The sequence below is a fragment of the Pestalotiopsis fici genome (genome assembly GCF_000516985.1).
Source record: "Pestalotiopsis fici W106-1 unplaced genomic scaffold PFICI_Scf_5, whole genome shotgun sequence".
NCBI lineage: Eukaryota > Fungi > Ascomycota > Sordariomycetes > Amphisphaeriales > Sporocadaceae > Pestalotiopsis > Pestalotiopsis fici.
In genome coordinates this window covers 2301936-2329091 of record NW_006917095.1, presented here as the reverse complement: position 1 = coordinate 2329091, position 27156 = coordinate 2301936, and the positions used below count along the sequence as shown (strand labels likewise).

At 50.2% G+C, this 27156-nt stretch overlaps 5 protein-coding genes across 5 annotated transcripts; 2 read left to right on the top strand and 3 right to left on the bottom strand.

Moving 5' to 3' along the window:
- Window positions 1-390: 390 nt before the first annotated feature.
- Window positions 391-3814, bottom strand: PFICI_08013 (uncharacterized protein; the record flags this gene model as incomplete). The annotated part of the gene is made up of 2 exons (XM_007836594.1): window positions 391-2614; window positions 2667-3814. 2 exons carry the CDS (start codon window positions 3812-3814, stop codon window positions 391-393), a joined length of 3372 nt encoding a protein of 1123 aa, XP_007834785.1.
- Window positions 3815-15183: 11369 nt separating this feature from the next.
- PFICI_08012 (uncharacterized protein) lies at window positions 15184-21327 on the bottom strand (the record flags this gene model as incomplete). Its single annotated transcript, XM_007836593.1, has 1 exon — window positions 15184-21327. One exon carries the CDS (start codon window positions 21325-21327, stop codon window positions 15184-15186), a length of 6144 nt encoding a protein of 2047 aa, XP_007834784.1.
- Window positions 21328-22049: 722 nt separating this feature from the next.
- PFICI_08011 (uncharacterized protein) lies at window positions 22050-22682 on the top strand (the record flags this gene model as incomplete). The annotated part of the gene is made up of 1 exon (XM_007836592.1): window positions 22050-22682. The coding sequence occupies one exon, from the start codon at window positions 22050-22052 to the stop codon at window positions 22680-22682; it is 633 nt and encodes a 210-aa protein (XP_007834783.1).
- A 46-nt stretch (window positions 22683-22728) lies between these two features.
- Window positions 22729-23934, bottom strand: PFICI_08010 (uncharacterized protein; the record flags this gene model as incomplete). The annotated part of the gene is made up of 1 exon (XM_007836591.1): window positions 22729-23934. The coding sequence occupies one exon, from the start codon at window positions 23932-23934 to the stop codon at window positions 22729-22731; it is 1206 nt and encodes a 401-aa protein (XP_007834782.1).
- A 1628-nt stretch (window positions 23935-25562) lies between these two features.
- PFICI_08009 (uncharacterized protein) lies at window positions 25563-26785 on the top strand (the record flags this gene model as incomplete). The annotated part of the gene is made up of 2 exons (XM_007836590.1): window positions 25563-26112; window positions 26181-26785. 2 exons carry the CDS (start codon window positions 25563-25565, stop codon window positions 26783-26785), a joined length of 1155 nt encoding a protein of 384 aa, XP_007834781.1.
- Between the last annotated feature and the right edge of the window lie 371 nt (window positions 26786-27156).

Here is a 27156-nt window from a genome sequence, read left to right as displayed (position 1 = left end):
CCGAGTGGTTCATATCCAAATACCACTTTTCCCAATGTGCTCCAGGATATTTGAGCACTTCTGTGTATGTGCAACTTTTCCCTCTTGAGTTTATACACATACACCAAGCACCCAAGTCGCAGATGGTGTCCAACTCATTATACACATGAACGCAACAAGTACATGGCGTTCACAAACATGGCAATACCATGCCCCTCCCGATCGTCGCTGAGACGAGATGAATGTCGGTCTAGCGAATAACGAATGTCCTGATCCAACGCCTTGCTGATAAATAATTCAAGCAGATCAGAAAATTCCCCCCTTCCCAATATATACCAATCAAAGAAAAATGACCCCTTTTGTAGATGATCGCACTATGGTGCGAGAGGGTAGAAGGCTCCTGGGCGGACCTCACCGGTGCGAGCCCCTCCTCATTCCAAGGCCGGACCCAGGAGCCGCCGTGCTCATCCCTTCGGGACTAAAAACTCCAAAATTATCCATGCTGCCTAGGCCAGCGCTGCTCATTTCTTGGCCGAGCTCGTGTGCTTCCATATTGAACGGCATGAACCAGGCACTCGAAGGCTGGGTAAAATTGGTTGGTAAGCCATCGCTCACCCCGTCGCGGCTGGGACCACTGGCACCGCCGTTCATTCTGCTGCTGCTGGCCAACTCATCCCAGTCCGTCATGCCCTCTGGACCACTAATATTTGCCGTGGGATCCATCCCACCGTAAGCGTTGAAAACCATTTGCCGGTCAAGTTGTGGCAGCAACCCGGTATTGTTGGGCAGACCCAGCGCAACAAGATCGGGGCCGTAAAAGCCAGGATGGTTGCCGGGATGCGCACCGGCATGATGTCCAGCAAATGGGTGCCCGAGGCCATGTGTCACAGGGCTAATCGGAGACATCGCATGATAGACGGCGTTGGGTGCCGCGGCTCCCGTAAAGTGCTGAGAGTTGCGCCTGTCATGGGGCAACTCAAGATGCAATGAGCTGGGGTCGCTTGTTTGCGTCTTTAAGCGAGCTGCATACTGTTGCCGCTGAGCCTGGATTCGCTGCTGTACGTGCTCTGGAATCGAGGATGGCAGATCAGTCAAAAGTGGCTCCAGCTGTTGCGAACTGTCGCCCCGGGCAGCCAAGCTGCCTTTCTTACTGACAGTGGCGGCAAAGGAGCGTCGCTTTGCTGCTGACGGCCGCGCCGGCCCGCTTGCTGGATCGCGACCTTCTTGGCTCTGTGGTGGCGACAGCTTATTAAAGAACTCTTCAACAGTATATACATCTGGCTTCTGCCCGAGGACAGCATCATCTCCCGTCTCTTTCTTCTTGTTTCCTGCAGGATCCAGAAAGTCGGATTGGGATACCCCATGCGGATAACGATCGAACCAGTCTCCATACTGGAAGATGGGCGATGCAGTAGCTTTGTCCGTGGGCAAAGAGCCCTTTTGGGCAGCGTCTGCACAGGACCGATATTGCTCTCTCAGATTTTCTGACATGAAGTGAAACATTCCCCAGTGACGTTTCATCTTCTGTAGAAATCTCACATTGGTAGCCAAATTCTTCTTGGACGATTGCTCCACTGCCGCATTGCCCGAGAATATGCCAAAGATGTGTACTGTACTCGAGAGGAAGGCGCAGTAGCCAACAAAGGGGGCGGCTATGAGGTAGCTGTCCGAGTCTCTCAACAGTTCAGAGATCTTATTTGCCGCCGCGAACGCCTTGGCACCGGCTTTTGTGACAAAGGTTTTTGGCACATCGCTCTGCGACAAGCCCGATGGCGAGGACACTGCAAAGCGATTCATGAAGAGAATGTTTTGTTGTATGGAAATATGCAGAAAGAGGAATTGGTTGGCCATGCCTTCAGTATCGTGCAGATGGAGATTCTCGGATGTGTATTTGAGTCCATCGGGGAGCCCGGGGCTAAAGTCTTCGGCCTGCTTGAGAAGTGCAGAGTACCGAGATTCGGAATCCCACATTGGATGCTTGTCGGCCTCTTTGCCGCCCTGATTGAGAAAGCTGATAATTTTGCCCCAAAGCGCAATGGAGCGAATCATGTAAGCCGCAACCCCCATGTTGTCTTTGGCACTTGAAAGCTGACCCTGATCTTTTGGCACAGGATGTGGTACACTGCCATCAAGATCCTCTGTCGGGCCTGGCATATCCAGCTGGAACAATTTCTCCTTGATGGGTAGTTGGATTCGAAGTGTGTCTTCCTTGATAAACATGGGGCGATCTGTGCCGGAAGAGTTGAATCGATCCATCAAAAAGCAAGCCCACATGGTCCTCCGTCGAATTTCCCTGTCGATGAAGCTCAATTGAGTCGCAGGGTTAGTGCCTGTAGGGTCATATTCCAGATCTTTGTGAAGCTGCAACGCAAATGCCATTCTTATGGCCATACCGCCCAATGCCCAGCTCCTCCCTCCTTGGCACGTTCCAAATTCGTGCAACCCAAGGATCAGGAGACATGTCAAGATTGTGATGTTCGGCCAGTCGTAGCGTCTCGTGACAATCTCGCGAGCAGCCACAGCCCACTCCTCGCCGCGGAGAAAATGCGGCTTGCCTGCGAATACAGGATGGTTTGAGAAGCGTGCGGAAATAGCGCATACGGAAAGTACCAGTACCGGCGGCAAAGCGTCAGTCCTGTAATATGTTAGTAGTAGTTCAATAGCCAGTTGTTTCTGCGATGGCATACTTTAACTTTCGCATGTAGCTCGGTTTATGGAGTAGATGATATGCTTGGCCGTATATGTTTTCAAAGAATATGTCAGCCAGATGTACCTGTATTTCCTTGGTCGGTAAGACATCACGGCCCTCAACCAGGAGCTTTCCATCCTCCTGCTCTTGGACTTGCAACGATGTTGGTTTATTCGAATCCTCCGTCGTTGCCGTTGCCGTCGGCTTGGCTTTAGGTGGTTGCCGCGCCCAATTGTCAAAATCAGCCCCAAAGGCCTCATCCGCAGCCCGCTTCTTGGCGCTCTGCTTACTAGCGGTTGCCGAGCTGGGAAGCTGTGGTTTTACCTGGGCGCGCACCACGTTTGCTGCCGAAGGGTCTTGCTCCGACTTTGGCACCATCTTGAGGATGCGATCTTCCATTCGCTTGAGTCGCTTGTCCAGCATGGCCATATAATCCGTGCGCGGTGCAGCCTTTCGGGTAGTGACCTTGTACACGCAGGGAATGCGGGCCCGAAGGCAATGCTTGCAAGCCGGTTTCTCGCCTGAACACCGTATCTTCTTGCGCCGACACACTATGCATGCCAGGGGAAGTCGTTTACGCTCCTTGCCAGCCTTTGTTTTAAGCTCACTCCACGCCGGCGTAGCATCAGATTTCGAGTCTCGTGCGTGTCCATGGTCCTGGCCCTCGCCTTGCAGGTTGTTGGAGAAGCCAAATTCATCCGACATGTTGTCCTCGAGTGAATTGACACCGTGCTGGTTGCTCCCTGGGCTTTCCTGTTCGGATCCGTCCTGGGGTTGCGATTTGACGGCTTGTTCGTTGACTGCAAAATTGGAGCCGGACGCCACGGAATTTCGGCGGTCGCCCATTGACGAGATGGAACCAGCCCCGGTATTCGAAAATAGGTCAGCGGGCCCATGATCCTCCAAACCCATCATGTGGCTGCCCTCGGACAGCCCATGGTATGGAAATGAAAAGTCGGGAAAGTCGGGAGCCTCCATCATACTTTGCGGTCGCGTGGAATCTGCGAGACCATTTTCAGTTACTCCAAATGCGAAGCCGTTGAGGTCGGCAGAGCCGGGGTTGGCGACAGGAATCGCCGACTCTGGAAAGGAACGCGAGGTATCTGGATAAGACTGATGCTGAAGGCGTATTTGATCGGTGGACATTGCTCAGCCCGGGGCTACTGCGTGTTGGGGTGCAGCAGCTACCAGCGGCGAAGGTTTGCGCAAGCTGGCAGACGATGGGAGCATTCGCGACAAACTGTTCTAGGTGGTGACGAGAACTTGTTTTCTTTCTTTCTCTCTTTTCTTGTTCGTCTTTCCCCCTCTTTTTTCTTCTCTGCTTCGAATTTTGCCTTGTCAAAATGTGTCGATGCTACTATCTATGTTTGGGATCACAGCAGAGCTGTTCCTCCCACGACCCCGCGCGGCCGACTTTCGTAGCTGCAGCTTCGGCCTTCCGGAAAGAGGATCCAGAAGCGCTAGCGGTGTATTTTCTCGTGGTCTCGTGGGCATATGAATGTGTCTAGGAAAGGCGGACCGTCGAAGGGGGAAAAAAGATATCTTGGGTATATAGACAAGAGGATCGAGGAAATACCACTACAAGAGAGGGTTTAGAGTTCAAGAAGCAAGGTGAGTGTCCACAGAAGGCACATGGAGAACTTAGAGAGAAGAGAGCAAGATTGGCGGCGGGCGGTAATGCGACCAGGGTCTGCCGTGGCAGCTCAGATGGGCAGCAGCAACAGGACGGACGGGGGACAAGATGGCGTCTCTTCCAAGGGGGCAAGGTTTGGGCTGGGCTTTTTGGGGTCTTGGTATGTCCTCAGGGTTCAAGATTTCTAGCTGTAAGTAATGTAGGATGTATGTATGCTGTTGCTCTGATGTGCGCTGTGCGGCGGCGGTGCGGTGCTGTGCAGTGAAGTGCAGAGCAGAACAGAGCAGGGCAGTTGAGTTGCAAGCACGGTGCCAAGGTGCTCTGCAATGGCCAGATGCCCGCTACTCGGATTGGCTCAAGCTGGTACGTAGGTACTACGTAGGTAGCCACTACTGTGTACATACCTTAGTGTAGAAAGCGACAAGACAGATAGGGAGGGCCCAACAAGGCTTGGGGAACGAACATGGGGGTACATGGGGCAGCACAGACATGGAACATGGACATGGGCTCAGGGTGTCTGTCGTGGACATCCGACATATGGCGGGGACGCCACGCAGTCGAGTCGAGCAGCAAGCAACCACGACGAGGATTAGGCCGGTAGGGACGGTAGGGTTGCTGGACTGGAGCTCGGCGAAGGAGAAAAAAAAAAGAGAAAGATGTGGGGAAATCAACAGCAGGGAAAACGAGCACTCCAAGACGGACAGACTAAGGTTAGTACATTGTACTATTATCATTGTAATTATTGCCCTAACATCACTCATCACTGACTGATTGACCGACCGTCTGACCTCCTGATCCTTACTTGATACTATGTAATGCTACTACAACAATAATGCCAGGTAATGTATTTTATCCCGCATGGATACATGTGGTTACATGTCGCGAATCAGCATCGAAACGTTAAGTAGGTACTGGCCTCTGCTTTGCTTAAGTGGCTGGAGTAAGCGGCTATAGTGTGAACCAGGCCACACCTGGGAAGTTGGAGCGAGTCTAGATGGGTACCTCCCAAGACGGAATAAATGCGTTAATTGGGAGATTTATTAGCAAATACTCTTTTCTCGAGAGACAAGAAGAAGAAGAAGTAGAGACACAGGCAAAGCACGATCCAGTGCCTCGAAAACTGCGTGCCCATGTCTCAGAGCTTTTCAAGGCCTTACAAGACAAGACATTGCTGCCAACGAGTCAGGAGCACGAGCATAGGACGGCGAAAGAGCATGTATACAAGTTTAGCGAATCAGGGCGCGGCATTCATACTTTGAACCGAGGTTACGGGACTGCATAACGGTAGATACTAGGTAGCATGTAAGCACTGGTTTATGGGTAACAACCCTACATTACTTCGTACAGATGGCGAAAAATGACCGAATGCCATACTGTAGACATGCTGGATACTAGGCAAATTGAATCTACACAACCAAAAAAAAAAAAAAAAAAAAAAAAAAAAAAATTAAGGATGGTACAAGCCATTAGAATCCGAGTCCCAATTGAGCGCTGGCGGTGAACATGTCGCCGAGAATGAAGTTATCAAATAGGCTGGCTGGCGAAGAATGCAATGTCAAGAGCTTTTGGCAATATACCATAAACAGGGCGCAGACATAATATGCACGGCGTTCTTTTGAGATATTCGGTATAATGCCGGAAGCGATCCTGTGACTCTTCTCCCACCCGCCTCGCAGGGTCAAAAATCGAGAGCGCAAGGCGCGTGTCTTCGATGCCGTTCCCCAGGTGTTGCTAGTCTACAGAAGTACCCATTGCGATGAGAAGGTACAAGCGGCGGCGGTTGGTCAACTGGATGGCCAGCCCGGATCCGGGCGCAGGTGGGGGAAGGGACCAACGCTGGAAGGAAACGGAGGAGGAAAAAAAAAAAGAAAAAAAAAAGACCTTTGTTACTGGCTTCTATGCATTGATTATTGCAACGTGCTTTTGGGTGGAGTCTCGTTAGTGAAAAGTATATCTGGATTTTGCCTCTTTGTCAGGAAACTGCGCATTCGATCACCAATGATGTAAATCTGCTCTACTCAAGTGCTTGTCAAGCGAAAACTCCAAGAAAGAACGTCGGGGCTTGAGATATCCGCAACCTGGATACAGTTCGTCAACGGGGCCAATGTGGGGGCCGTGGCAGAAGGGACGCATCCTATGGGCACTCTCGTGAAATAGTGTACACATGAAGTTCCCCGCCCTGTGTAGAGCCAGTGAAGTGAATTTGGTATATTCCATGATGTGAATTGAGAAGTGCGGAGCAAGAAACGACAAACTACCCAACCGCCAACGTTTTTTTCTTTTCTTTCTTTTTTGCCCAGATATTATCGGAGGGAAAAGGCAGTCTGGACTCTAGAAGCAACCTAATTCCATCGTCTGCCTTGGAATGGGAGGCATCCAATTTGTATTATCCTTATTTACAACATCTTGATCTGGCAATTTATCCAAAGCGTTCCGAACCCGACTTTTTACTCATATGGTATGTAGTCTCTGTGATCACTGCAACATGCAGTGTGGGCTTGAAGGTGCAGATTGCCCCAGGGTCCGGGGACTCAGATTCTGACCAGAAAGAGTGTGTGAGAGGCAATCGAACTGTAGTGTAAAGAAGCAATATTGCAGATGGCAGCAGGTAAGCAGACATGAAGCAGCACCAACAAAGGCGGTTGCACGCCACTGGCCCGCCCAGCGCGCCATGCCATGCAGGTATTCCCAGCCAGGGTCGGCCAGTACACTATCTATTACTGCGTGCAGCTACATTATACAACGCTACCCACCTACATTCACACCACCCAAGAGGTCCAACACCAGCGAACAAGCATGTGGCACTAAAGCGACAAGATTCGACGAGACGGGTTCTAGCGCCCCTTGCCATGCAGTACGAGAGAGCGCACAGTACGCTGACCTGCATCTTGTAAAATGCAATGCCCGCCTATATTGCGCCCTCATTGGACATTGGCTTGCGGGAGGAGCCCCGTACTGGCTATGTAGGTCAGTCCGTGTGGGTGGTTTTCTTTGCATACATACCTACATACACAGTACCCTATGTCCCCCTTCTGCCAGTCGAGAAGCAGGCGGTGGGCGTCCAAGTTTGTTTAGTGGCATGACGCCGCATCGTGATCGACAAGAATGCCAATTGTTCGAATATGGCACCGATGACCAACCTACCAAGCCTACCTAACCTACATGACAATCCAGTCGAGCTTGTTCTTGGTGGTGGTGTTGTTATTACTGTGCGGAGGGTTCCTCCTCCCGCCCCTTAGGCATCAAGCACGAGTCGGTAATGGCCGTGCAGGGCAGTGTATGTACGTCCTCAGAGGGAGATGATCTTCATCTTGCCTTGCTCGTGTTGGGGCTGTGAGTTATAGTCGAGCGATATATTGCCATGACATGTACCTACCTAGATAGGTAGTGCAGTGGTATAGGTAGGTAATGTGCTGTCCAGCCTGGGTGGAAACTGATTGACACTGATGCGATCTGAGAGTCCCTTTCTTTTTTTTTTCTTCTTTCACCTAGCAAGTGGGGGACCCGATGAATATCTGCGACTTGAACCTGGAAGTGGGTGACGTGCCCCGATGAGTGTGTGGGGAATGAATGGGTCTGCTACAGTATTACTTTTTTTTGCCCACTGCCATCCGACTACTACTCTTGCTTCTCTTGACATCTCGGAGGAGGGTTTCAGTAATAATACCATACCTAACGGAACAATTCTAATCAGTATGTACACTAGAATGCGCTCCTTTATTCAGCTGTTGGCACGAGAATATGCTTTTCGAGACTTTCCTGCAGCAGACGTGTTTTGTGTGCCTACCTCGGTACATGGCAATAGCATGAAGCCCACTGATTTAATATGAGCATCATCAGCCCAATTCAGATGAAATGGCGAGCGGTCGACTACATACTATAGTCGTTAAGAGCACTACATAGCAACAGATTACTATGTAATTGTAAAATCAAGTGTACATAGATAATGCAGGCAGGTATGAGCACTGATTATTGCAGTCTCACAACTCTTGAGCCCTAGGATATATATATGTATGCATGTTTACTGCCGTTTCTGCAGCTTGGCAATGTCCGGGGTCTCCATTTTGAGCTTGTCGGAGCCTCTTTCTTCTCGGCCTAATGCTTTTATGGCACCCTCGTCCCAACTTTTACGGTAGACCTGCTCAACTATGTTGCAACTCCTACCTGGTGTGTGCATGTGCATTCAGATTGATTCGGTTGTCCCTCTTCCCGAGCTCGCAACATGTCAATTTGTCACCTTGCACGATCGGATCTTGTGTTATGCTCATGTCCCATGATGAAAGATAAGACATTATACGTAGAGCTATTCAAGCAATGGAGATAATAATATCTCTCACGTACATTTCCACCTAGTAGTAGTAGTAGTATGTAGCAGCTGGAGAACCAGAACACCCGTGATCGCCCGTGTATGCACGCCCAAGCCAGGTAGGTAGGAAGGTACCTGCCAGGCAGGCATGGTAGATAAATGCTTGCAAACATTGAACTGGAAAGAACGAGGCTCTCTCACACTCTTGGGTACCTACCTACGTAATCCATGTACTTGAGAATGCTCATTCAAGGATTGAAACTCGATTTCCTCCTGTGCCAACATAATCAAAGCTTCGCCTTTTCCCCCATCTCACAATTAGCCACGTTGAACAACCAGAACCGATTCGGAATTGTCTCACATGACCCCAAATCCAACATAGTCACAAATCACATACAGAACTCGCGCCTATTCCATGGTTACCACTCTACTACAAGCAGCTACCACAGTCCTTGGGCCGGCTAAACATGTGTGTACCATCACTTTGGCTTGAAGACCCTTTGTCCAACGTATCATGGCCTGAGCTGGACATTGACCAACCCTGTCCAATCTCATCCAACGACTCTGATTCGTCCGTGGGCGTCGGCGGTTTTTCCCAACGGCCCGCCTTTGAATTTTGGTTGCGGGACGACATCCATACAGACAAGCAAGGGCACCCTCTTCCAAATTCACACCCACCACCACCACCACCAATACTACTACTATGTACATTACCTACATTGATTGATGCCTGCAACCGAGCTTCGTTTCGACTTCTTTGTCATCATTATCAAACCATGTGCACACGCTCTCCCTCATGGCTTTTCGCCCTTGCAGCGCTGGCTGAGCCCATTCCTTCTTGGGCCTATGCACACCCCTGGCATCTCGCTTTCCAAGCTGCAATATACTTACCATCTTCAAATGCCATCCTACACCATCCTCCACTACCCGAGGCTATCCCTGTACCGGAAGCGTTTCACTGCTGCTTGTTTGCAGAGTGCCATTCAACCCCAGGCAACTCTAAATTCTCTAGCGCTGAGGCCTGTGATCATCTCATTTGGGCAGACACAAGACAACGAAGGAGGGAAGGGGCTAAAGGGAAAAAAAATCTCAAATGGATTTTCCATGGCGATCAGGCCTAGAAGGCCTGCCATAGATTTGGCTTTACACTATTTGATGATCCCTACCATTTTATCCTCCAAAACGACCAGGGTCACTAACCGCCGAGCAATCTGAATGCCAGGCTAGCTCTCCAGCCTTGCTGATCTGCACACACTACGGAGTTCGATTCACCAGAAATTCTTCACCTGGCAACTGGCCCTTTTTCTTATGTTGTTGAGCATCTGTTGTTTGACCACACACTGCATGCGAAAGCCGTACAGGGGTGCTTGCAAGATCGTTGGCATGAATTAATGAGCATCGCCGAATCTGTGCAACATCGACGCTGTATTGCAGTGACGTTATGTCATGACGTTGTGATCCATTTATACGCAAATGGACCACTAACACAGCAGTACGCCACGCAGAATGTAGAGGGAACAGACGTGTCAAGGTGATCGAGGGCATGCAACATTGTAGACTCCAACGCCATATGATCACTGTTTCGAACTCTACACAGTGTTTGATGCAAGCTCTGGCATTGCTGGCTGAACCGCTGGTGTAGAGCTCGTTGGACGTTTCGAGAATATCCACATTAGTTGATCGACCACGCTGCTAGGTTATATCGGTTTTTCCTTTGGCTCTACGCACACGAATGAAAAGTCTAGACCCAGAAATAATCAGTTCGCTCAAGTCCGGACCCATTTCAGGATGTTGATGACCCTTGGCAGAGACCGTTACATCCGCCTGACAGGACCAGCTCCACGCCCTCCGAGCCTATTCTCGGGCGTCTTCACGAAAGCGCTCGTCACCGCGGCTTGCTTGCCAAAAGCCCGTCCTCCAGGGGGCTTGTATATTGAAAACATCATCCCTGGGAGCATTTTATTTCATCTTCACCCATCCAGCCACTTCCGGCTCCGAAGGCTAGTATACGACAGTGCTCAAAAACTGCCCTATGTGGAAATCAAAGTACACTGCTACTTGCTTACACGAGATGATGAGCCAGAATCACTGCTTCTCATTCACCATCGGCAACTAGAATACTAATTTCGCGGGCTGTCCCGCCCGCCGCCTGCGTGCTGATCGCCAGTTTGCTTCGGCCATGTACCCACCCAAACCACCCGAGCCACTGTCCTTGGCGGCCCTTACGAAGCCTTGGGTGATACCTGACCACCCTCACTTACGCCTCTCACCGTGAGCGGTGACGCTTGCATGGGGAGGTACCTTCGCCTTTGGTGGGCCGATAGCAGACATTTTTTTTTCTCCATGCGTCGTTGGCAATCTTCTGAGCTATAAGGGCCCATACCCAGATGCTCTTGTGCGTATGGGTCAAACGTCTTGCCAAGCAAGATATAATATGACCATGATAGTGTCATCCGAGGGATTATACCTATCTCCGAAGATAAAAACCCAAAGACGCCGAGGAAACCAAGTGATTCAATGCTCATAAACAAGTATCGTACAAGCGAGTTGCGCTGGCTTCGGGGTGTCACAACCCCAGGTTTCCGATTTCACACATCGGCTATCGCATTTACACAAGCAGTCACGCATGAGAAATGTCTTTATTCATCATCCAGTGACTTGCTGCCCAAGCGTCCATCCGAGACACCCACGTCACCCCGGCGCGTTCGGAAAAGAAACTCGACCTCTCTATTCATTGTTTTGGTCTTGATTTCTTGCGGAAAACTGAGTAATTGAGATGAAAAGGATCCAGTTTACCGTAAGGCCACTGGCATCATCCATCACGGACTTCACGGAACAGTGCCAGTCGACCCATTCGTGCAGCAAAGCGGGATGTAATGGTTGGACAAGGACAGTTCATGATGCTTCTGCATGCATCAGGTGACGTGATGGGACATGCGGTTTCATCGTCCACTAACACAGATTTCGAAGAAGGCCTAGTAGAAAATCGATGCAATCGATGTCACCCTCGGATCTTCACCGAGCTCCCCGTAACGTGGTCAGAAACAAGGATAGAGATCCCTTGAAAACTTTAACACCAGAAAGCAAGGGGTATAGATATCAGGCCTCAGATACGTATGCTATTCGCCTCGGCCGTAGAATTTTGAGTAAAACGTCTCATCCACGACTTCGTACGCTATGCAATTGCACCAGGACAAGTGCCAGGGTCCCATGTCCCTCATTATAGCTTCGTCCGCCAGCCACGCAGCGCCGGAGGGCTTAGGCAGAGGGCCTCCTGGATAAGGTTCAACCAAGATCAACAGGGACGAGGACCACAGCTACACAACATTCCACCTCCCCCAGCATACTGGCCCCGTCAGGCGATTGAAGGCGACCTGGATTTGGTATAGCAGTGCTAAAAGGAGAAGTTCCACAATGAACCAGGGAGTCAAAAGTGGTCCTCCACGATGCCATCTCGTGAAGCGACTGGCTCCTCACAGCTGCCCAAGATCGCCCCGATACAACGTGGTTGTTTAGTCGCGAACTGGGGATCTCTGGGCCGTGAATCTGACATCTTCTTTTGTCAGCATCGATCCGCTTGAGTGCTTAGTCCGTCATGGCCCATGGTCTAGGATCCCAGGAAATGGGAAAGGGATCTTGTTGCTTCATCCTTTAACAGCCAACAGAAGTCTTTGAGCGATCATGGGCTGATGAACTCATTAAAAAACGAACCAAACAAACAAATAACACGTCACTTCAGGAGACATGAAGTCAACTCTAATGTTCTAAGAGATTTCCCAAAATGCCTCCAAGTGACTGACACCGTACCTAGCCGACCTAATGCCAGATTCTAGGCTGTTTTGAATACCTCATCTTTACCACGAGCCTACGCCTTATGCGCTGTGAGGCACAACGAGTGGTTGGATAGGTAGCCAGATGATCTCCCATCGCCGGGGGGGGAATACCTGCCGAGAAACACGTCGCTGCCCAGCTTTACCCCTTCTTGTAGGCGCAGATACATCAGCAACGAAACCTTCTACCAATTCTATGAACCTGCCTGAAATACCATCACCTTGGCAGTCGCTGCATCTCGAGTGCCCCTTAGAAGTTCAAATTTGTCCATTGTCACAGTCAAATATACATTCGTATACGCAAAGTGCTGCAACGAGAGCGGCCACACACAACGGATAAATCAATTAGAGTGAGCCTTCGATTTTTGGCTGCATACCGATGGAAATTTAGGCGACTGCGACGACAAGTTTATTACTGCGACCTGCTGTAACCACAGCTCGTTTTCCTGGAATGACCCACGTGGATTATTGATGGCCATTGTCTCTTTCGAATCAAAATACAGGGAGGTTTCAAGTGATGCAGAGCGACGCTCTCACCAATCCAATCGATCGCACCTTTGTATCGTTGCAACTCTGCTCCCGTTATCTCTGATTGCATCTCCGAAAGATCCTCCTTGCCCTACCTACCTACTTCCTGTCGCTCCGCATCCCTTGCAAACTTGGTCCAGCCTTCGAGGGAAAAGTGGTTGGTTATACCACCCAAGAATCCCTCTCTGCACCAATCCCACGTTCATTTCATTTCTCTCACAGGGTTCTCGTCACTCGAATCAGAGTCACTACCTCAGAATGAGCAACCAACAAACTAGACAGCATCCTCCTATTCTCCCTTTTATCGGTCAGGCTCATTAGCAGACGAGGGCGTGCAGAGAGATTATTGCATATGCAGACCAAGAGGCAAACAATCATGTCTTGGCCCACGTACGTACGTCCCTGTCGACGCGGCACAGCCCCTCGTCACGCATGTACAGATATATGTGCCCAAATAATTTTCCGTGAGAAGTTTCGTATCTCGAGAGTGATGTCCTAGGCCAGCCCTTTTCTTTTGAGGCAGTCGCTCCTCTATTCTCGCCAAGATCTCACATCTCATCCCATCATTGTTGCCACCAGGGAGTCAGAGGATGGCGACAATGTCATGCCTGGCCTCTACGACTCTTCCTCACCAGTAGGACCATCAAAGAAAACAAATGACTTGAGATACATCCTAACGCCAGACGACCCGTGCCGCGTTGCATTAAGCTACGGGAGAACACGACAAGATGCTTGGGGCGGAGCACTTCCTCTGTCTCTCTCTGGCCGCCGCCCTGTTGGACCCCCTCCCTCCCCTATCCCCGCCCCTGGTAATATGTAGGAAAACTAAGCTGCCCAGGCAGCAAATGAAAAGAGAGTTACGGAATGCCTCCCATTCGACCGCATAGAGAACAACAAGAAAAAGAAAACAAAGATCAATAGTTCGCCCGCTCATGTTCTAGCCCACCAAACCCGCGAGCTGGTAACTGTATCAGTAATCAAGCTGATCTTGAGGGAATCAAGAAAAGCAAAAAAGAAAAAAAGAACAAAGAAAAATCCGAGATGAGCGGAAACCAGCCCTACAACCCAGGTTCTGAACTGTTCAAGGAAAAGAATCCGAGAACCACTGAAAATAATTAAGGTTTCAGACTCATCATATTATGATGGCGGAAGCACATACCCGCCGGCTTGAAAAAGTGAGAAGAGATATAAAGACCCTGAATTCATGTATCCATGGGCATGTTGCATATGAATGTACTGCTGGCTGATGGGGGATCATCGTCATGTTTCCTTGTCTGAATATTACCTCGCCGCCGTCTTGTTCCCCCTCAAACGAGTTGCGGTCACGCCCAACGTGTGCTTGCTTGCGAATGACACGCGTGTCTGAACATTTTCTTTTTTTTCTTTTCCTTTTTTGCCACTTTCCTCTCTGCCTTGCCATTTGAGGGGTTCGTTATTGGCGGTGTATATCGAGATTGTCACGGCCCGCATCGCCGAAAAAAATGCATGCTGGTTAGAGAACCCACGAGAAGACACGACGCGAGGACACATGATCTGTGATCACGAATAGAGTAGACCGGTAGCACAACATTGCACATGTGGGGAGACAGACTTGCAGAGACCAGAGACTTTTGCTTCCCATGCAAGTTTACGTTTTCATGTGTAATACTTTGATATGTGAGGAAGAGACACTATAACCATAAAACTCATTTCATGGAACATGAAGAACTTGTAAATAGTAACATCGTAAAATACGCAAATGAAAGTCTTCACTTAAATTTGTAGTATAAGCTAAATTTGAAGTTGTCGTAGCTTTTCTCTCTATTCCTCTCTCACTGATTTTTCTTTTCCCCTTCCCCTTTTCTCTTTTATTTTCCTCCTATTCTTTTTTATTATTATTTATCCTTTGAAGCGCGGAGGGAAAAAAGCATAGGGATAACAAGCAAAAATAGAGAAAAAAGGGGCAAAGAGAAAGAAGAGATAGAAAAAGAATATAAAAGGAAGAGAGACAGGGACGGACATAGAGAAGAGTAGAAAGATAGAATAATGAATTCAAATTCTATGCAAAGGTCTTATTGAAATACCGCCTTTGATAAGCCTAACAACAGACGCCTTCAACGCCATGCAATGCTCATGACTTCATACCCCCTCGTGAATACCTCTCTATATCGAGATATAATCCAAAGATCCAAAAACAACCTACCCTTCTCTCATATACAAGGCCACACAGTGGCCTGTCTTATTTGTTTATATACACGGGAATTCCATAAACGACTACTGCAGCTGCAGTCAAGTATCGAAACAGGCATGCATCCCTGGCTTTGGTGACAGCCTCAACCAAGCTCGTAGACTTCCTTTGGTCCACATCATCGTCGCTCCCGGTGGCAGCCTTATTGCCACCCTTTCCCTTCCCCTTCCCCACCGCCTTGCCTTTGCCCTTGATGTTGGGCCCGTCCTCAGCAAATGTGCCTCGGGGCATCAACCCCCATTCTTCAAAAACTCTGCCAGTATAGCGATCGATATCCCGATCGGTGACATCCCAAAGCGTCCCGACGACGGCAGGGCTACCAGCGAGCATGTAGTTCCACACAGGTCCGTGGTTCTCAAAGTCTCCCACATCCGCTAAGCTGGCGGAGGAACAACCCATAAGCAAAGCTACGGCTCGGCACTTTTCCATTTTTCGGATCGTTCGGCCACGGATATACTGCGCACCAGAGCCGTGGCCGAAATATAACAGCAAGTCGGAACTGATGAGTGACTGCTCGAATTCGGCCTCAGTAGGAACGCGTGTCTCGATGCTGGACCAGGTGGGTGGTAACGTCGCCAGAGGTTTGCCAAAGGTAGCTTGTGTCGATTTGAGGTCGGCACTAGGGTTGAGGATGTAGGTACCAGAATGGAACGATATGTGGTGACCACTTGCTTCTGAACGAGTTGTACCAGCTTCCGCTTCTTCGCTGGACTCAAAGCACTGGACCGGGGAAGCACGCTGCTCCAGGATGGAACGGCGTAAGCAGGCTAGCGATGGCACTCGGGACATGGCGATTCCCTGTGTGCAAGGTAACGACTCCCAGGGGAAGATGTGTAGAGCCTTGTCCAATATTAAAACGGTATGAGTATGCTCATCGCTGTGATTGTTATTCTTAGCCGCAGCGTGATAGGAACGCAAGGCATCAAAAGTTTCAACCACCATGACGTCAAAGTCGATCTCGTCGTATGCGTTACGCTCCCCGTGGAATTGTAGAATATCCACTACGAAGTATAGCAGATCATTTAGAGGCTCATCGAGATCGCACTCGGGAATCGTCGCGTCTCCGAGTCCAATGAAGAGGTCCAAGATTCTGGGGTCCAACGAGACCTTACCCGTCGTAGCCGCTGCCTTGGTGCGCTTGCCGCGAACCTGTCGTCTGGAAGGAAGGTGCTTGTCGAGGACATTCTGGAAACTCTTCTGGAACTTTGCAAGCAGTTCAGTTCGGCGGTGCTGTGCAAAAATGCCTCGGAACCCACCAAGCCAGGTGTGTTCAATGTCATCGAGGAGGGCTTTCATGCGCTCATCCAGAGCCTGTCGCTCAGCCCACCATGCGGACTTGGCTCCCTTGTTGTTCATGTCCCTGGCATCGTGGCATGTTCTGTTGGCCTCCTTCACAATCTCCAACATCTCGGCGCGTCCTTGTTGGAAGTCAAACACGTCAGAATCTGCGTCCCTAGAGTTGGCACGTTCGAGGGGCAGACGAATGGCGAATGGACTGTGGTCGGCTTGGAGCTTGGTAATACAGAGATCGCGCTTGTTATCGCTCAGAGATATGGACACAACATTCCACGACTTGGGGATGATGTCCACGAATTCCCGCTGGAACCGTGTCATATCCATGGAATTTCCAAGGCTTGACCTCCTCGGATCTGTGGCTTGTTGCAACAAAGGCCACTCTGCTTTCTCTGACTTGTTATGGTCCACGCGAAGGGTCTTTCGTTCTCGACGCCACACCAAGTTGCGTGCCAGCTCAATGGAACATGTGGCATGAGCAGGATGGCCAATGCCAGAGGACTTGGTTGGGCTTGTCGTGGAGAGCAGAATGAAAACATTTTGCAACAGTGCAGCAATGCGATACACAAGTCCAGCATCGCCATTAAGACTAGCAATCGAATGTGCCTCGATCAGGCAATCGTGAGCCTGCTGCAGATGGGCGAGGAAGCCTACAGAGTTCGAAGCAGCACGTCCCTTTCGTGGCGAGGTAGATCTATCGCGGGGGCTGGCCTTTTCCTTGGCGGTCGATACAGTAGCCACTGCTGGAAACGACAGAGTTGAGTCTTGGATCACAGAAAACACCGAATCTCTTCCCATCAGCTCCAAACTTTGCCCGATAAGCGCCATGGCCCTGAGTAGTCTCTCCTGAACAATATCGGTGGAGAGTTTGGACAGCTCATTTGCGGTCTCGAGCGAGGCAACGGCCTGCTCCCAATGTTTGCCGTCGAGTAGAGAGGACGATTTGTGCTGCAGCATCGCTGCGCGCAGGAAGGTGAGCTGCACATCTTGAGGAGCCTTGGGTACCTTGGCCGCTACCAGGGTCCTTTGCTTGGCTGGGACCAGCTTTTTCGAAGTAGTTTTCCTGGTTGGTGCTGTCGTTCTAGTTTTCGTTTGCCTCGCAGATGATTTAGGCGCTGGTTTGTCTTGGATAGTGAGCGCCTCCATTTTCGTTTCAATTTCAAGGGGTTTCTTGTCTCCGCTGCCCTCCTCAAGGTTGTTCAGCACAGAATCTGCCATGGCCAACAAGTAGGCTTCGGTATCGAGTTCTGATGCTTGGCGATAAATGCGGCTCAGCTGGCAAGTCATGTCCACTACAGCACAAGTCGGATCCAAAGTAGGCAATGACTCCATGACTTGCGCAGCTAGTTCGAGCGCTTTGTCTTGGTTGCCGGCCTTCATAAATACATGTGCCAGCCAGTACCGAGATTGTGAAATATGGCTTGGAGATTCGGTACTAAGCGCAATTCTCAATGCTTGCTCAGCATAATAGATCGTCTCCTGATACATTCCAATGTTGGCGTAAATTGTGGAAAGCCTCGTGACAAATCGGAACAAGGGATACACAATTGCCCAGAATTCTGGTCCTGTGCTCGCACGAGCGAACTCGAGCTGCGAACATTGTGAATTGTTGAAGCTGGCATCATCTTCGGACAGTTGTGAGTGATGTGAGTGAGAGGCGTCTTCGTTGTGCTCGGGTAGAGAACTTCTCAGAGCCTCCAGTCTCGTCCAGTCGTGAAAAAGCACGCGTACAGCCGTCTTTGCATTGTGTAATGCATGATGAGATTGCCCACGCTCGAGGGCGAGAAGCGAATGGAGGAAAGATGCGTATGCCACTAACATCTTACTTGTGAATCGGCTACTCTTGGTAGGCTTTTCGGAGGCCTGCGCGGTGGCAAAGGTGTGCGCCTGGCTGAGGCATTGCTCGGCGCGCTCAAAGTTACCAATAGACATTTCGTACTCGGCAGAACAAAGATGGTAGTTGGCCATAGAGTCTGGCGATAGTGTTCTTTGCGCCAGGAATTCTTGACCAGTCTTTAGCAACTCGGCAGCCTTCTGAGAATGGCCTAGACTGAGATGCTGAAGACTGAGAGCCACAATTTGTGACATGAATAATTCTGGATTAGCTTCGCAGACCATTCGAGAGACTGCTGTTGAGAGTTTCAAAGTTGACCCTAAAAGTGAACTCATTCCCCTCATCCGTGCAAAGTCGGCAAGTCCCTGAAGGACTGTGATGAGCTGAGTTGGACTGTCGATGTATTCGTTGATATCGCCTGCTGACTGTGATCTTTGCACTGCTTCGTTCCAAGTCTGCAAGGCCTGCTCGACCGCTGCCGCACCGGGTTCGCAATGCATTAATGCACTGATGCAAGCGGTCAAGGACTTCAGATGAGGTATGTAACGGCCCAGGCCGGAGTCTTGTTCACACGAGGTATTGTCAATGGCTTCTGATAATGCTTCCGCCTCTTCCATCCATACCCTGACCGCGTCTCGAGAGTCCAAATTAGTGGACAATAGCTGCAACAGTATTCGAAGACGTCTGATGGGGTGGATCTGTCGGTCAAAGGCTCCAAGAAGCGATTCAATGAATGGCTCGCCTGGTGCAAGTTGCTTGCGACGCTTTGAGTCAACCAAGTAGATGAAGTAAAAATCGTGCTCCAGGGCCAACGACTTTTGTGCATCAGGCAAGAGCCCAGTCCAGTCGCTAGGAGTGACATCCAACTTAGCGAGACTGCACACTGACCTTGATAGAGATACAGTCTTGTCGCTTGAGGCCCAAGCCTGTAGCACGGTCTGATGCGACAGTGCTTCGAAAACTTGCTGGGTGATGCCTTCCTGGACTAGGGAGTCTCTGGCGGCTCGCAAAGCGTCAGCAGCATCCTCTTTGCGGCCCGTTGATCGGTACAACTCAGCCAGGCGTTCCTGCTTGAGTTGTAATTGTGCCTTTGTCTGCTCCGCCTCTGGTCTCTGCTTGACAGCATCAATTGATCTTCGAAGGGCCCTCAAGAAATGGTTATCCTTTTCCTCGCGTAATATGACGTGTTGTTGGTAGTAAAACGAAGACACCTTGACGTGATAAGAAGCAGCAGTCGCATTGCTCTTGGAAAGCAGAACAGCCAGATCACCCATGTTGTCAAGGACAGCTAGAATTTCCTGTAGTACAGAGTCCATCAAAGCCCAGGGCATCTTCTTTCTGTCGAGCAGGTCCTTGATTAAGACCAAGGCCGAGTCAAGCACTGTCGGGATATATCTCGAGAGCAATTGCCGCCGCTGCTCAAAGCGCACCATATCCTTGGCTGAATTGCTCGAGGCTGGTGGCTTTCCAAGCCACCTGGAAGTGAAGCGTGGAAGCTGAAGAATCAGGGATTCGAGGGAATCTCGCAATGGTACCGGAACCTTGCCAAGTTTCGAATTACCCAGTGCCAAGTTGATCGCGGCGCTGCGCAGTTGACAGATACTGACGAGAAGGTCGTCCAGCTCAGTAGAACTGCCACTCAGTGACCCTTGAAGTCCATCAATGACTTCTGTGAGTAGGTCAAGGTCTGCAGTCGGCGGCGATTGCTTCAGCAAAAGAGTAATGAACTGTGAAGTCACGGCGCAGCACCTCGCTGGGGAGTCCTGTTCGGGAGTCGTTATTTCCTTCAACTTTTTCATCCACGCTGCTGCCTCTCTGAGTTTGCCGGCCTCTCGCGATGCTGTACCAAGTACTTGATAGATTGTCGGTAGTGGTGACTTGGAAACCTGCGAGGGCTTGAGGCCCATTGATTCCGTTTTCTCCCATAACTGGTTGAAAACCGAGTTGATTGTGTTAAGTTTGTCTGCAGGTCCTGAAGTACTCCTCCGAGAAAAGGCTAATAAGCACTTTGAGAGGGGGAGGAGGATATCATCATCAACGCTACCCTTTTGGCCAGACAGCGCCCAAGAATGAAGCCTAGTTAATAACGCCAGAGCCTGAGCTCGAAATGCCGCCTCGGCTGAAGGGCTTAGCTTTGGGTCCGTAGCCAAAGCATCCTCCTGTGATGAGACGCTCGGCGTTAGTGACAGCAGGATGTGTGCTAAACTATCCAACTGCCTTGCGCATTTCGAACTATCGCTCTTTTCTTCTTTTGCGCTTGATAACAAAAGCGATAGCGGCGAAGATGGACTGCTGACGGCCAAAAATGGAAGTACATCCTCCAATAACCTTGATTTCTTCATTCCATGTAGTAGGCGTAGGGCCTGAAGTTGGCTGGAAATGATCAAGGCGAGTACCGCTCCAGAAGCACTGCTTTCTGGATAATCGAATAGGTCTGTCAGGGCTTTGGCTGTTGTAGCATCCGCTGCTGTAGCTTTTGAACTCTTGCTGGTCGCACCTAGCGTCCTTCCCTCCAGGCGCCGTTTGAGGAGTCGCAATTCCTTGAATGCATGTTCGAAAAGGTTCAGCGCCATCAATTTGTTGATAAACGATGACATTCCAGATTCTAACTGTAGCTCGGGAAGTGTGACTTTTCCGGCACTGGACAGCGTTCTCAGGGTCGCAAATGCTGCGCGCGCGCGTTCGACTGTGGCAAGACACCCGGACCCTGCCACTGGCAAGGCGGGTTTCGTGACAGAAGGAGATGTCGACACCCTATTAAGAGATCGCGGCTGAAGGGGCGTCATCGGTGTCGAATTCGATCGTCTGAGCGCGCCGCGTTCGGCAGGCTTCGTCTGTCTATTATTGTTTTGTGATGTGGGGGTTTTGGCTGCTTCCCCCAAGGACTTGAGCGTCTCATTGATGACTTGAGTGGCCAAAGTGGCCTCCTCCTTGGGAGAACGCGCATCCGTCGTTTTCGTTTGCGCCGGCCGCTTTGCGCTCGTGGCGGCTTTCCCTCTCGCTGCCATCTTTGTTGGTTGATTTGGTGATATGGTTTCGCAGTTGAGCTTTGAGATGGAGCTCGAAGATAGTTGTGGAGTCATCGGGGCCCAAAATTAGCTAAGCTGCCGTTGACGGGGCAACAGCGGAGACTAACGTGCAATTTTGGAGAAGGAACAAGAGGCTTGATATTCTTTCCCTTTTTCAATTTTCTTTCTTTCTTCCTTTTCCCCCTCCTTATCTCTTTTCTTCCTCTTTTTCTTTAATTCTCTTTTATTACTTTTCTTCTTCTTCTATTTTTTTTTTCAAAATTCTCTCTCCTTTTTTAATTATTATTCTCAAATCTTTAGTTTTCTTTCTTTTTTTCATTCTCTCTTTCTTCCTTCTCTCATTTTCTTATTCTTATCTTTTTTTCGACTCCTTATTGATTTCTCCAACTTTTCCTCTTAAGCTTATTCTAGTAGAATTGCTGCATAAAGCAAAGAAAACAACGACTTGAACATTCAGTAGTCCTATGTAATAATTCCCACAATACCGTAGAAGAACTGTTAGTTCTCCATATTGGGTTAGCTACGGTAAATTTAATGCTCCTCTTTTGGAGCTCGAGTCTTGGACCCCTGTCCGCTCTTGACTTCGCGCTAGTAATTCCCGTCATCGCAAAGTCTCGGTAACTTTTTTTCCTCTTGACTTCTCTGCCCATTGTCTGCGCGACAACCTTACCAGAGCTTTCGCAGAAGAGTCAACATCCACCATGGAAGAGATCTTGTACCGTCGGGCTGTGCAAGCTTCGCTGAATGCAAGAGGTGCTATGTTATTTCCGAGGGCCAGACACGCTGCTGTTCTCCCGGCGGTGCGCAGGTACAGCTCAATGCCAACCGTTGCGCAGCCATCTTTCTGGAGGTCCCTCATCCCCAAACCCTGGCGACCCAAGGAGAAGCGACCCGACGTCAATTTCGGACCCCCCAAGACGCTCAAGAAGCCGAAGAAGGATTGGAATCCTGCGACATTCTACATCGTCATTTTTCTCTTCATCGGCTCTATGTCGATCCAAATGATCTCGCTCAAGAAAGACTTTAATACGCACATGAGGAGAGCAGAGACCAAGATTGGCATACTCCGAGAGGTCGTTGAGAAACTGCAACGCGGAGAAGAGGTGGACGTGGAAAAAGCGCTAGGAACAGGTGATGCGGAGCAGGAGAAGGAATGGGAGAATGTGCTGAGGGAAATCGAACAGGACGATGGCATCCGAAATTCCAAGAAGGGCGATCGTTCTAAACAGCCTCCAAGCACCAGCACCGAGCCAACGCCAGCGTCTAAGGATCAACAAGGAACAGCAGCCGCAAACACAAAGACGTCAACAAATACTTTTACCGGGTTCTATTAATCTCTTATATGGCGAAAAATACCCTAAAATACATGCGTCACACCTCTCAGGACATCATATCCTTGAAAACAGAAGCGCCGTGGTCTTCGACCTTGTGATGAATGCTCTCGTGAGCATGGTGGAAATCCGATGATTGCTTCAGCTCTTTCACAACTTCTGGCAACAGCAGATCTGTCGACATCTCGACTCGGAAGCCTCGTGTACCGTTCTGCAGCGGATCTAGATCTGCACAAAGAGCCTCTTCGCCCCTCACTCCTCCCAGATTGACAATTCCGACCGGTATACCCCGATCCTTGGCCCTCTTGGCCAAGCGCCATGCTGAGTAGGTCGCCAAGGATGTGCCCAAAACGAGGAGCTTATCGGCGCTTTCAACTGCGTGATCCGCTTCCGTCTTGATTTGAGTGGGGATGCTTTCTCCGAACATGACAACGGCTGGTTTGAGGATACCGGCATTGCTGGTTGGTTTCCAAGCGCCATCTGCGTCAACCTCGACGGTTGATTTGCCACCTTCGACCTTTGCCGGTGGATGAGCAAGGCATCGCGGACAAGCTGGATATCGAAAGGTGGTGTAAGGCGCATCTGGCACGTCCACATCACCATCAGGATTTGTCCTCATCCCTCGCTTCGTGCGTTCTTGGGGATTCTCCGTGTCTAGGGCCCCAGTCGCTATAATCTCCTGCAGAAACGCAGCCCATGCAGGATTCAATCTGGCAAGCTCGTCCTGGAAGACATCCCTGGGGAGCTCGTGGCGGCAAGAGACACAGACCAGTGCTCGCAGATACCCGTGTAGCTCAATAGTGGAAATGTTTGGATGAGCTATGGAATGGAATGAGTCCACATTCTGCGTGATGACTTGTTGAACAAAGCCGAGATCTCCAAGTTGCTTTACGGCGTAGTGACCAGCATTAGGCTTGGCTTTATGTAATGTCGTCCATCCCAAGAAACTCCTCGCCCAGTAGCGTTTTCGTGCCTCGTGGTTTTGTATAAACTCAGAATAATAGATGGGGCGGTATGTCTTATTCACCCGATATGTGCCATTGGTCCCACGATAGTCAGCTAGACCACTCGCCACGGAAACTCCGGCGCCGGTGAGTACCAGAGTAGATGCCGGGTTGCCCCTCGAAGTAGGCGCCGTGAAGAACTCTGATAGAGCTGATACTGCACCAGCGATTGTAGTCGCACTCTTGGGGGTCACGGTTGGTGGTGCTAGAACATCCGTGTAGGGAATGCGCATATATGGCTTGCGCAACATTTAGGAGGTGGTTTGATATGAGCTTCTTCCAAAGATCTGCTTTCCCCTCGGCTTAACCCTTTCTCAAAGAATAAATCAAATGATATAATGCACGTTCCGAGGGCTTGTTAATGTGGTATCGCTGTTGGTTGTTCGCGTATGCCCAAGTTTGGGTTTATTAATCTGATGCTCTCATACAGAATGAAGTTCAAGTCGTCACCAGTGGCGCGCTAGTCCATTATGCACCGAACAAAGCTAAACCCGCTTGGGACGAAGAGCAACAGAATTTTAAGCTTAGCACAGGGTCTGCTAAAAATGACAATATTTTACGGAAGCAAGATTTTTATTGATATAATTGTTTTCAGGTGTATTCTTTTCTTTCCATTTTCCTATTCTTCTAGATGAACAATTTCAATAGCGAATTGTTAGGTAGAAACCCGACCTGATCTGGATACGTAGCAATTCAATAAGCACATGCCTCAAAAAGTGCTCTTGATGTCATTTAACTGTTCTTTGGTCCAGAGTGTGTCCACAATGGATCAAGAGATGGAGTTGCAGTACACTATAAGGACCAAATTGGTCTAGCCAATGATCAAGCAGCCCCAGAGACGCCAATTAAAGCACGCGAGACAAGAGTGAACTTGATGCGGATTCGCAGGTGAAGGTAAGATTGCCATCCAATGCGTCCATATTCTGTGAGAAGTATAGGCGTGTCTTTACGTTTTTGTGGTTAATAAATTGTGCCTCCAATGAAAGTTGACCTATTATTGAATAGAGTAATTAACAGGTACGTAGCATACGTACAGCACATCAAACAAACAGGGTCCCCTGGTAGGTATTGGCAGGGCCACGTCCAAAAAGTCACCCACAAGCCGTGACTAACGGGCCCGTCCGCTTACGTCGCCCTTGGCTGGGCATTTGCTGGGCCAAACCAGCGTTGCGCGTTTCAAAGCCAGTTGACCTGCTCGCTACCCCATCCGATGTCGTCGGTATTGGCTGGGGATCACCTCGAGCCGGCTTGCCGATACAGGCACTTTACCTGACAGGACTTCATTGATTCCTCTCCAGCGACCAGTCTCAGTCTATCGTTTTTTTGGATCTGCGCGCAACCACCAGAACTAGGAAGTGAAGAAGCAACACAACGCTCTCTCACACACGCACGCACAAACACAATACACGCGCGTCGACGGCACGCACACCCGCTGCACACAGCACAAGAGATTGGCATTCATTCTCCGCGGAACAAGCCCGAACGGCACCTACCTCCCTTCTGTCTACCTAATTGATTCGTACCTACCCCAAGAAAAAAAAAAGCGCTGACCGGCTAAAACCAAGAGGTGCACTGTACTGTCCATGCTCTCTCCGCCGCCATGTCTGGCCGACGTTGCGCAGGCCTGAGGCTGCTGGGGCTTAGGGGCCGCGTAACTCGTGTGCAACAGGAGAGCTTAAGCCGTCTCTTCAATAATCAGTCCCTTTCTTCAGCCCTGCACCACGATTACCCCTTGAGGACACATAAGCCCCAGCTATATTTGTGTCGCGTGCTGCAAACTTCCTCCTGCACTCAAGACTCTCCTTCAACTACTGTTGACTTTCGTGCGCCATCCCTCCTGGAAACCTACCGCAGGCGCCGCGCCCGCTCCCTACCCATCATGAGCTCAACCCAGACTCGCAGCCACGGCGGCCACCATCACCACCATCACCACCACGACAATGTGTACCTTACTTCCCAGAATAAGAACGACGCCGGTGTTCGCATCACCCGACTTGGTCTCTATTCCAACCTTGGCATGGCCATTGCCAAGGGTGTCGGCGGCTACGCCTTCAACTCCAAGGCCATGATCGCAGATGCCATTCACAGCGTCACGGATCTTGCATCCGACATCCTTACCCTGGCCACCATTTCCTGGAGCATCAAGCCCCCGACCGACAATTTCCCCACGGGCTTTGGCAAGATTGAGAGCTTGGGATCGCTCGGTGTATCATCCATGCTCTTCTTTGGCGGACTTTGGATGGGTTACGGCAGCTTGTTGACCCTTTACGGCCACTTCTTCCTGGATCCTGCTGCTGCTGCAGAGCTTCTCGAGCACGCGCATTCCCACGGACACAGTCACGATCATGGTACCGACATTGTTCCTAGCATGCATGCCGCCTGGCTTGCTGCGGGCACTGTCGCGATCAAGGAATGGTTGTACCATGCTAGTAAGTCTTCTTAGTAGTAGTGATATCAATTCATGCAGAGCAAACCAAATTAACAATCACCCCTCTAGCCATGAAAGTCGCCAAGGAGCGCAAGTCTTCTGTCCTCGCCTCGAATGCCGTCCACCACCGAATCGACAGTCTTACTGGTATTGTTACGCTTGCAGTCATCCTCGGCGCCAACTTTCTCGAGAATGCTGCTTGGCTTGATCCAGTCGGTGGACTCCTCATCTCTCTCATGGTAGTCAAGGCTGGCGCAGAGAACACGTTTGCCGCGCTTTTTGAATTGGCAGATCGCGGAATTGACGATGAGGTCAAGACCTCGGTTCGCAAGCATCTGCGCCGAACCTTCTCCGACATCCCCGATGGTCACCAAATTGAACTGCGAGATGTCTCGGGTATCAAGTCTGGTCAGAACTACTTGGTTGACCTCGAGGTTGCTGTACCCAACACCTGGACCGTTGAGCAAACAAGGGATGCCGAAGAGCAGATCCGCACTCGTGTGGGAAGCAAGGTTCGCGGCGCTCGCAGAGTGCGTGTTCGCTTCGTGCCCAAGGCTGCTGCAGTTGCTCCCAAATTTGACGAGTTCATCTCTGGCGATGTTAGCCCACGGTCAAGCCCCGAACCCGAGGATGATGACCACAACCACGGCAACGGTCACCACAAGTCACACTAGACGAGACCAAGAGGCACCACAGCTCTTTGTACAAGCATTACTCTTTTGGCGTTTTTGAGGGGATACGAGAGAATAGTTCCTGGCAGGCGAAAAAGGCAGTGATTGCCATGATACCAGTCGTCCTGCAACTTGAGCATCTCGGATCGTTAGATTTGGGCACGTACGTGTGTATACTAAGGTATCTTCCCACATTGTGTGAGAATCTGCATAGATGGCGTTCTGGAAATTGGCATAAAAAATTTCTGTTTTTGGCAGACTACTTGGCAGTTTTCATTTGATGCAACAGACGAGGATTGCTGGTCAGCAGTCTCTGAGATGCAGAATCTGGATAGTATTCGGCCAGTAAGAATGCAGACATATTTGAGATCAAG